At 54.8% G+C, this 10,192-nt stretch overlaps 1 protein-coding gene across 1 annotated transcript; it reads right to left on the bottom strand.

Moving 5' to 3' along the window:
- Window positions 1–7,722: 7,722 nt before the first annotated feature.
- Window positions 7,723–9,001, bottom strand: LOC144128380 (uncharacterized). The gene is made up of 3 exons (XM_077661746.1): window positions 8,921–9,001; window positions 8,000–8,674; window positions 7,723–7,839 (listed from the first exon to the last, which is right to left on the bottom strand). The coding sequence occupies exons 1-3, from the start codon at window positions 8,999–9,001 to the stop codon at window positions 7,723–7,725; spliced, it is 873 nt and encodes a 290-aa protein (XP_077517872.1).
- Between the last annotated feature and the right edge of the window lie 1,191 nt (window positions 9,002–10,192).

Below are 10,192 nucleotides of genomic sequence, written 5' to 3'. Positions count from 1 at the left end.
ATACGGGCACAATGAGAGGTTGCTATCGGATTCTGTCGTCTCTTACCGCATTAATCATCAATGTAACTTCCCATCTTACTTCGTGCCTATTTTCGAATTGGGACACATGTTAACCGAAAATTCGACGAAAACATCAAACCTTTAAGGCGGAAACGTTCATCATCCCGCCCTGTGGTTTGCCGGCAGGACAGCATTTACTCATGAACGACCTTGCCAAACGGCACACGATTGCCAGTGTGTAGAAAAGTTGCACTCCCAAGAAACTGATTTTCTCAGTAGCAACAACCCCTTGTTCACATTCCTTATAGTTATCGTTTGCCTCCTGTTTATTGCAGCCTCGGAGCGTTCCAGAGAGAAGCCTAGTACTCATTCGTGTTTTATTTCTTGTTTTATTACTATCAAAAGGAAGCGCTCCTTAAAGTATCTCAACCTTCCTTGATGCCTTCCTTGTTTCCAAAACGGCAGTCGATGATTGCCTCTTCTTGAGGACGGTCGACTTCATGGCAAGCGATAAAGAAATGAAAAGCGCTTCCACGCAAACTTATCAATTTCGGGACGGATTTGCTACATGTCTCGAGCATTTGCTTTCAGAGTCTCGCACTTCACGAGATACCGGTGCGCTTGTCTGCGTGTCTTGAGATGGTAGTATGGGGCCCCTTGCCGAAACATGACAGGACGCGGGCGTTCTAATAAGACATTCTTTGAATTTACATGCACGCTGCAATTAAGCGCGCTTGATGTGAGGCAACAAGACGTTTAGAAGGATTCTCTGTTCTTATTTTGTCCAGGAGTAAAAGGGACATCCGAAGGATCAGCTTATCTACGACCAGAGGATTCGGCAAGAGATTAAGCCCCGGCTCATCTGACGAGTCCTTCCAACCTGCTGCGTAAGCGACGCTCGAGTTTCCGGCTTTTATTGTGTAACGTTAAAATATTTTTTTGAAAAACGACCTTATAATCTTTAAAGAAATTAATATTATTCTACAACAGTCACTTCTAAGCAGAGCATTTATTTAAATATTAGGTATGCAAAAACATTCAATCCACAACAGCCTGAAATGTAATCCATGTTCTCAAATATTGAGAAAGTCAACTGCTGTGTTCACACTCGCAAATGCTGAGAACGCAATTTGGGAGTTAAGAATTCATACTCGCACAGTGCCACAAAGCGACACTTTAGCACCAAATCTCTGACTTTTAAAGGGGCAAAGACAAAAACTTCCGAACGCAAGGAAACGGTGTGATTTGCTTCATGGACGTAACGAGATGCCTTCTAGCAAATTTCAGTGGAAGGCATTGAGTGGAACATACAAGTAATTTAATGGGATTTTGAATGTTGTCTGAGGAGCCGCTTGGCATTCCCACCCGCATCTTGTGACGCCAAGGTGCGCTTGCCCCAATTATTGTGTCGTCACCGGGCACACTTGTTGTTCACAAGAACAACCAGAGCTTGCCTGTAAAGGCAACGTCATTACAAATGTGGTAGTCCAGGTTAGCCGCTCAACCGTGAGCACTGGCGCCGACCGAGACCGAAACTTCCTGTACAAAGTCGTGTTTAATTCATTGTTCACGCTGCGCAATGATGTTCTGGGCTCATTTTCGTGATCATTAGGCCCCTAGACCTCTTTCGGGGCGAAAAAACGGACACCTAAAAACTTTCTGTCTGCACCCCTTCAACCTTTAACTTGTGCCCAACGACATAGTAAAAAATGTGCTAAACAAGATAATTCGCCGAAGAGGCGCTTCTCATACACAAAATTAACGATGAAATTTGAAGTACGAGATCAGGTGACGTGTGAGTGTATCTCAGCTTACCTGTTGCCTGCGCATGAAGGTGCCAAGGTGAAGCATGTGAAAGTCAACAGATCCCGGGAGGCTTCGTGTGAAAAAAATGAGCTTCATGTGCTTTGGTGGGGCGCTTCCCACCGGCAGCCAGCCGCCACTTGGCTAGCAGAGGAGGTGGTCAAGGCAGACTTGAATGGTGAGTGTCCGAGAAATTATTCACCAAACGGTGTTTGGTAAATTATATGGCATAAATACGAACAAAATGAAATGAAACTTCTTACCGCGTAACATTGCAAAAAACAACACGCGTACCATAAAGAACAAAAAAAAGAAAAGAAAAGCTGGCCGTTGAGCTGAAGTGCTTGCACGCAAGCCTATATAGCAACGTGTATTCGGGGTCCTCTGTTTCTTCCGTTCATTTTTTTCAGAATTTGGGGGTAAAACTTATGGTGGTTGTAGAACGGCACCTTGGGCGAGTTGGAAATGCTCCATAATATTAAAGCAGTGCTAAGCAACAAGGACGAAGAAAGAAGGGAACACACACACAGGCGCTGAGTGTGTGTTCAGCGCCTGTGTGTGTGTTCTCTTCTTCGTCCTTGTGGCTTAGCGCTGCTTTAATATTATAGGGGTTATTCTTGTAATACCGCTCAAAGGGGCTAGAAGCAGTGGTCGCTCTCTAGCACCAGCGTGCCAGCCCTAGCAGCCAGAGCTGTGACCCCCAACCCGCGGTGCGGTAAGTCGCAACCACGGTGGGTTCGGGCCAGAGGGGACAAACACCAGTATGCTACTCGGATGAGCGTTTATTCCTCCCGCGCAATACAGTTAGCAGCAAGCAACATAGCAACCGCCGCAACGAGGGAGTGTTCCGCTGGCGTACGGGGGTGAAATGCACAAAAAGGGTGGAGCGCACACAAATTGTGGGGGAGGAAGGTTCCGCTCACCTCGCTTGGCTCCTCGCTCACGGCCCGCGGCGGTCAGTTGACACACGGTGGCCGGGCGATAACGGCAGCGGTCTCCGTGGCAGATCTGCGTCCGCGCGTGTGCGCGGCTCCCGCCAGAAGACAAGCGGTCCCCAGGAGAACCGCGCGACTGCGCCTTCTGCGCCGGGATGTGGAGAGGAGGTCTCTCCGTGCTAAGAGGGGAAAGAGAGAAAGTCTCCGCGGCGGCGTCGCTGCGGGGGTGCGAAAGGATGCGGGGGCGTTTTAGTGCCCTCCCTCGCAAACCTCCCGAACGGCGCGCGCATAACATCGCGTGATAACTACGCGCGGCCGTTACCATGGGACAGGGGATTCGCGTGTATCCTTACATCCCCCTCCTTAAAACTGCCCTACGGTCAAGAAGGACCACTTTACCGAGGGGTGTACCGAGTGGGGCCAGTGAAACGCTGTTCAACTTTAAAGCCAATTAAGAAAAGTTTCAGCTCACAGCCACAGGTGCCGTCATCGAAGGCTGTGGATGCCAGGACAGGAAGGCAGTGCAGACGACCGCCATGGACGCCCGTGGTGCCAAGCACTGAAGGCGGTCGATGACCGCAGGTCCCGCTTCAGAGGGTCACTCGGCCAGGGCAGGCTTCCCGGGACGCGCGGGCTGTAGGCAGAGTCGGGGCAATTACGCACGTTGCACAGCGTACAGCAGGCCTCCACTCAGCTTGATGCACCGTTTGCTCTTGCCTCGTACTCTTTTCCTCTCGGCGGGGCCGGCAAAGGCGCGTCGACCCAATTTCCCGCGGCCGCCGAGGGCTTGCGAGGCGGGCCCAGTAGGGTACGAAGTTGCTTTCGTGGGCGAGGCTTCTGCCGCGGGGAACGGGGGACTCCAAGGCGGCTTCTTTGCTGCAGCATCCGCTGTGAAAGACACAGGCGCCGGCTTCCCCGAATTTTCGCTCGCTCGTCCCGCGGCCGACCGGAAGCTGTTTGTTTTCGGCCTGGTTGCTCGGTGGTGAAAGCGGGCTCTTGGTTCTGGAATACGGCCGTTCTCCGAACGTTCTCCGAACGGCTTGGCTTCAGATTTTCGAAGCAGCAAAGGTCGTCTCCGCGTCCGTCAGCTCTCCTCCGGGCTCGCTGCGAAGGCTGGCCTTCGGGTGCAAGGCTGTCTTTTCTTTCTAGTTATTTTTACATATAACATTTCTTTAGTTTAAGTCAATCTAACCCAGCTCGGTCTTTTCCGAAGAGAAAGCGTGTGCTCGCTCTGGAAGCGTCAGTGCGAAATATTGAAGGGTGTTCCGTGCATATTAAGCTGGAGAAATTACTCCCTGCGCTTTGCCCAGAGTTAGTTCCGCCGTGGGCGCAAGTTGTAACTAGGCGCTGTTGTCGAGCCTTGCCTCTCGGTGCGGCTGCCTGCTGAAGGGGGAGGGTGTTCTCCACCGGCCACTCGTTCCCTCTGTCAAAGTAGGGTTTGAGATGACAGACATGCACCGGTCCGCCGGTCGGTCTTAGCGTCCAAGTCCGCCAGCCTGTAGACGAGAGAGGAGTTTCTCCCGAACTACATACGGACCCGTCCATTTCGCCGCCAGAGAAGCAGAGAATTTCTTACTGGCGTCCCTCAGGACGTGATTGCGTCTCAACACCAGGTCACCCGGTTTCTAGTGAATTTCCCGGTGAGAGCGATCATACTGCGCCTTCTGCTGCGCCCGAGCAGTGCTCAGATTCCGGCGGGCTTTGTGTAAAGCCTCCGTCATCCTCGCGCGCAGCCCGGTCGCCTAGTTGGCGCGTACCAACGAAGATATCGAGGTGTTGCTGCGAACCTGAAGAGTAAGCTCTACCGGGTTCGTAAGCTCCCTTCCAAGGTTGAGAGCGGCAGGTGTGTACCCAGTCGAGCGGTTCACGGTCGACCTGAGAGCAAATCCAATCTCGGGAAGACAGGTGTCCCAGTCACTGTGCGTTTCCGCAAATGCAACGAGCATGTGCTTGATGTTGCGGTTCACGCGCTCCGTGGGATTCGCCTGGGTATGGTACGTGGTTGTTCTACTCTGCTTAATTCCAAGGGCCGCACAGGAGTCCACGAAGAGTTTGGCAGTGAAGTACGATGCATTGTCCGTTATCAACTGCCCGGGGTAGCCGAATCGTGTGAACACCTCGATCAGCTTCCCCATGATTACGCGTGCCGTCAGCTTTCGAAGTGGGAACAGTTCCACCCATTTGCTAAAATGGTCTGTGACAACGAGCAGGAAGTGGTTTTTCACTCGGAGTCCTGGGGTAAGGTCCCATGACGTCACAAGCCGCAATTTGCCAAGGTCCCTGGCTATTGATCGGCTGCATAATCCCGCGTGTGCGTCCACCACGCGGCTTGACCCTTTGGCACACGTCGCACGAGCGGGCGTAGCGAATCGCATCCGGCTTCATGCCAGGCCAGGTAGCGAGGAGGCACAACTTGAGGTAAGTCTTAGGGCCACTCGCATGCCCAGCGATGCACGTGTCATGAAAGTAGCGTAAAGGTGCTCCTCTCATCGTGTGTGGAATCACCACCTTGAAGGACTCGTGTGTATCCTTCTCGGATGGGATATATCTCAGCAGGATGCCATCGGAGTCGAGCAGATAGGAATCCATCGCGCTCACAGCATTACCAGCTGTGTTCGAGCGCCCCGCACGGACACCAATACCAGTTGCCTCCATGTGCGCCGCGGCCGCGCCGCCTGGCTCCCTGAGCCCGTCGAACACTTTTCGACAAAATGGCTCCTCCTGCTGTGCCTCCAATAGCTCTTTTCTGCTGAAAACGCTCACCAATGAACTGTCGAATTCCAAGTGGTTCATGCTTTCGCCCTGGTAAGGTGGGTAATCCCTTCCCTCGGGACGTTGGGTGAGCTTCGTGGCAATCGCGCCGCTCCGGCTGTCGGGCGCAGCGGAGTGGGCAGTGTTGTTATTTCCCACGCCATCAACGGGCGCGCGCGAAAGTGCGTCCGCCACCACGTTGTTTTTACCCCTCCTGTAGCGCACGGTAAAGTCGTAACGCTGGAGGAGTAGCACCCATCGCGCTAGGCGTCCGCTGGGCTCGCCTAGGCACGTCAGCCACGTGAGTGCCATGTGATCAATCTCAATCACGAAGGCGACTCAGTCGACGTAATAGTCGAACTTCCGCAGAGCGAAGATAATCGCGAGACATTCCTTTTTCTGTCACGGAATAGTTTCTACGGGAGTTAATTATCGGCTAGCGAACGCCACCGGTCTCAGGCTACCTTCGTGCTCTTGAAGCAGGACTGCTCCTAAGGCCAGGTCACAAGCGTCCGTGTGGATCAGAAATTATCTGTTCAGGTCAGGCAGCCTCAGCTCTGTGGTTTCTGCGAGCGCGCAAGTGAGATGGCGTAGTGCCGCCTCTTGCTCGGGTCCCCAATGGCACTTCACACCTTTCCTCAACAATGCCGTTAAAGAGGCTAGCAGAGCTGCATAATCTGGGATAAACTGGCGATAAAAGTTCACCAGCCCCAAAAAGCGTCTCAGTCTGCCTATGTCTGCCGGAGACGGGAACTGCAATATAGCCCGCAGCTTGTCCTCGCACGGCAGAAGGCGTCCTTTGTCTAGCGTGAACCCCAACAGCGTTATTCGGGTCACCGCTATCTGGGTCTTGTTCGGGTTCAGAGTGATTCCCGCTGACCTCAGCCTTTCCAATAAGTCCCTGAGATGGCGTAAGTGCTCATCAAAAGTTGCCGAATACACGACAATGTCGTTCAGGTAAGCAAGAGCGTGTTGCCACCTTGCATCGCCTAGAACACGGTCCATCAGACGCTGGTACGTCGCCGGCGCTCCGACCAGGCCGAAAGGCCTTCGGGTAAACTAGAAAAGTCCCCTATGGCAAGATAAAGTTGTTTTCTCTCGGTCACTGAGAGTCATCTCCACCTGAAAGTATCCTCTGCTGGCATCGAGTGTAGTGAAGTACTTCGCTACACCAACATTAGACAGGATTGAGGGAATACCCGGAAGTGCGTATGTGTTCTTCCATGTCACCTCGTTCAGGCATCGATAGTCCACACAAAGCCAGGTAGTTCCATCCTTTTTGGGCACCAGCACCACTGGAAACCACCAGGGGCTGTTTGAACGTTCCACAACGCCTGTGTCGAGAAGTTCGTCAAGAATGTTATCGAGCGCTTTCCTCTTAGCCAAGCTGACTGGCCGAGAATTGCACTTCCGCGGAATGGCGTCGCCTGTCTCAATTTTGTGGCTAACCAGCGTAGTGCAGCCAGGCCGCTCCGTGAATACAGCGTCGTATTCGTTGAGGAACAGAGACAAGCGCGCTTTTTCCTTCCCCGACAAACCGCTTGAGTTGCTCTCGAGCGGGTGGGAAGGCCTGCATGCCGCCGCGGCGCAGAGTGCCACCGCAGCGGGGACAGGGGGTCGCACGGGAAGGGAGGGGTTCCCTTCCGCGCTTTTCCTCTTGGCGCGGTCGACTGACTGGTATGGCAGCTCGGCCGAAGGCGTTTCGAGAGCCTTTTGACGCTTTTTGGGGTTTAACGAAAGGTTTCAAGGTGCCACATGCTCGCTCCCTATATCCTCCGTTGCAGACGTCAATAACAATGCCCGTCTTGGCGAGGAAGTCTCTACCAAGAATAATTGGAACCGATAGGCGGGGAGGTGAGCGAAGCGCTGGCGCCTCACTCGTTTCTCCCACCGCACCACAAGCCGCGCGGCACCGCTCGCGTGCGTTGTGCCGCTGGCTAATCGGACCGCGAGGTTGCTCGCTCGCAGTCGGAGTCCGTTTCGACTGAGATGCTCGCATACCTCGTCGCCAAACAGGGATGGGCTCGCTCCTGTGTCTAGCAAAGCCATGAACTTACGTCGAGAAACCGTAAGCTCAATAGGCGGGACTGGCGTGTCGCTGGGTTGTTCTAAACAACAAGCCAGCGGGGCTAGGAGTTCGTGTGACCCACTGAGCACCGCTGTTGATGCCGCCGGCTGTGCGGTGTTGCTTACCAGCGGCTCCGTTCGTTTCCCGAAAGCGCGTGCTCTCGGTTCACGGGGCGTCTGCATTCCCGGGCGTAGTGCCCTCGTTGGTTGCACTGGTAGCAGAGGGTATTCGGCCGTTGCCGGGCGGGGCAGTTGTCTCCTCGCGCCGGTTGACCGTTCCTCCCTGCCGGGCATACCGTCGCAGTTGCCCTTTGCTCTAGCGTCCTCGGGTCGGCATGTCGGTCCCGATCCTGCGTACCTTGGCTACGTGCAGTGTGTGCTGCCCGCATAGCATACGTGTACGGGTCGAGAGCTCGGTCAGACAATTCCCAACCGTTTCTCACTTGCCCGTCACCGAATGCAACCGTTTCGGCACCCCGGGAACGAATGCGAAAAGTGCCTCCGTTCCAGATGCATCGCGGCTCAAGCGCCTGCGACGCTGGTGGTGGTGGCCGATACGCGTGGGAGGCGAGTATGTCCGCCTGTATGCGCTTGGCTGCCAAGGCGAGTTCGTCCACGTCCCTGAACTGCACGCCTCGTAGGTAGGCTGCAAAGGTAGGGTGAGCTTGTCGCGTGACGCGCTCTACCTTCTCGCCGTTCGGAGCTGGGGGGTCTGCGATACGATAAAGTTCGTCCATCGTCCGCACGTACTCAAGCAAGGATTCGTCCGGAGGCTGAATACGCAGCTCCAACTCGCGCCGCAGACGACGTTCGCAATCTGCGGGCAAGAACTCCTCGCAAAACTTCGCTCGGAATTCCTCCATTGTGCGTAACCGGTGGCCAGTGAGGCGGAACCAGCGGGCTGCCTGATCTGTCAGTGAGACTGGCACGACACGCGCCAAAACCTCGTCATCGGTAAGCCCCGTCGCCTGCTGGTAGTTCAGCATGCGATCCAGGTACTCGTTGGCGCTGACATGATCATGGTAGCCACCATAGCTGGGAAGGTCCACCCGTAGCCTCGGTCTCGCCACTGGAGCGGGTGTTAGCAGGTTGTTCTGCACGATACCCGTGAGAGTTCTCTATGAGGCGCAAGGCGTTGCGCAACACAGCCTATTGGGGTTGGCCTGGCCAGGAAGTTCTGGCTGAGGGACCGCGTGGGACGAGCAAGGCTGCGCAGGTTGCGCCGTGCTCTCCGTACCTGGCGGCATAGCGCTTGGCGAGAAGTGCTTAGCGTAGCCGCTCGTCTGAGCCAGTGTGTCGCGTGAATCACCGCTCCGCTCAAACGATATTAAATCGCAGGAGCTAGCGCCAGCAGTAGTTGTTACTGCCGCGTCAACCTGTTGCTCCTGAGATGCCATATCGGACAACCACAGCAGGGATTGGAAGTCAATCCCGCTGGCCGCCATGGCTAGCCTGTGTGTCGGCAGTCGGTCACACAGACACTCGGTTTGTCACACCTCTGGCGCCACGTTGGGCGCCAAGAATGTGGGGGTTATTCTTGTAATACCGCTCAAAGGCGCTAGAAGCAGTAGTCGCTCTCTAGCGCCAGCGTGCCAGCCCTAGCAGTCAGAGCTGTGACCACCAACCCGCGGTGCGGTAAGTCGCAACCACGGTGGGTTCGGGCCAGAGGGGACAAACACCAGTATACTACTCGGATGAGCGTTTATTGCTCCCGAGCAATACAATTAGCAGCAAGCAACATAGCAACCGCCGCAACGAGGGAATGTTCCGCTCGCGTACGGGGGTGAAATGCACAAAAAGGGTGGAGCGCACACAAAATGGTGGGGAGGAAGGTTCCGCTCACCTCGCGTGGCTCCTCGCTCACGGCCCGCGGCGGTCAGTTGACACACGGTGGCCGGGCAATAACGGCAGCGGTCTCCGTGGCAGATCTGCATCCGCGCGTGTGCGCGGCTCCCACCAGAATACAAGCGGGCCCCAGGAGAACCGCTCGACCGCACCTTCTCCCGGGATGTGAAGAGGAGGTCTCTCCGTGCTAAGAGGGGAAAGAGGGAAAGTCTCCGCTGCGGCGTCGCTGCGGGGGTGCGAAAGGATGGGGGGCGGTTTGAGTGCCCTCCCTCACAAATCTCCCGAACGGCGCGGGCATAACATCGCGTGATAATTACGAGCGGCCGTTATCTTGGGACAGGGGATACGCGTGTATCCCCACAAACTCGCGGAATATTTTTCGAGCTCAAAAAGAGAGGTGTTCAATTGTTGCCCAATAGACTAATTCCGGCAAAATGTGAATACGTCCCAGGCAGGCGAGCGACCAATGCCTCGTATGGAACCTCATTTAGCAAAGCTTGGGAGATCGCTTCAAAATTTACTTGACGTTACAAATAAAGCCCGATGGGTAATACCAGCCCCAAAAGATGCTTCGGGTTTCTTATAGTCCACAACGACACAGAAACAAGCCTAGGGTTTAGTGGGGTAGGCGCTGGCGCCAGGCAAGGTTTTTATTCTTTCGGCTACGAAAGCAGGGACTGCCTTAATAGCGCGGTTCATCCGAAGGGAGCCCTTTTGAAAGGCTGCTCCTGAGAGCTGCACGAGATCCAAGCGCAGCAGCCAGCTTTTCATCAGACGTGGACTCCGAATCA

Source organism: Amblyomma americanum, chromosome 1 (genome assembly GCF_052857255.1).
Source record: "Amblyomma americanum isolate KBUSLIRL-KWMA chromosome 1, ASM5285725v1, whole genome shotgun sequence".
Taxonomy (NCBI): Eukaryota; Metazoa; Arthropoda; class Arachnida; order Ixodida; family Ixodidae; genus Amblyomma; species Amblyomma americanum.
Note: the sequence above shows the minus strand (reverse complement) of the source record. Positions and strands in the feature narration are given on the sequence as shown.

Bases quoted from the DNA above. Each gene is read 5' to 3' on its own strand.
- LOC144128380 (XM_077661746.1), bottom strand. From the start codon at position 9,001: ATGGCGGCCAGCGGGATTGACTTCCAATCCCTGCTGTGGTTGTCCGAT. The intron at 8,675-8,920 runs GTAACAACTACT...TGCGCCTCATAG, and splicing joins AGCAACAGGTTGACGCGGCA to AGAACTCTCACGGGTATCGT. The intron at 7,840-7,999 runs GTGAGAAACGGT...TATGCCCGGCAG, and splicing joins TTGCATTCGGTGACGGGCAA to GGAGGAACGGTCAACCGGCG.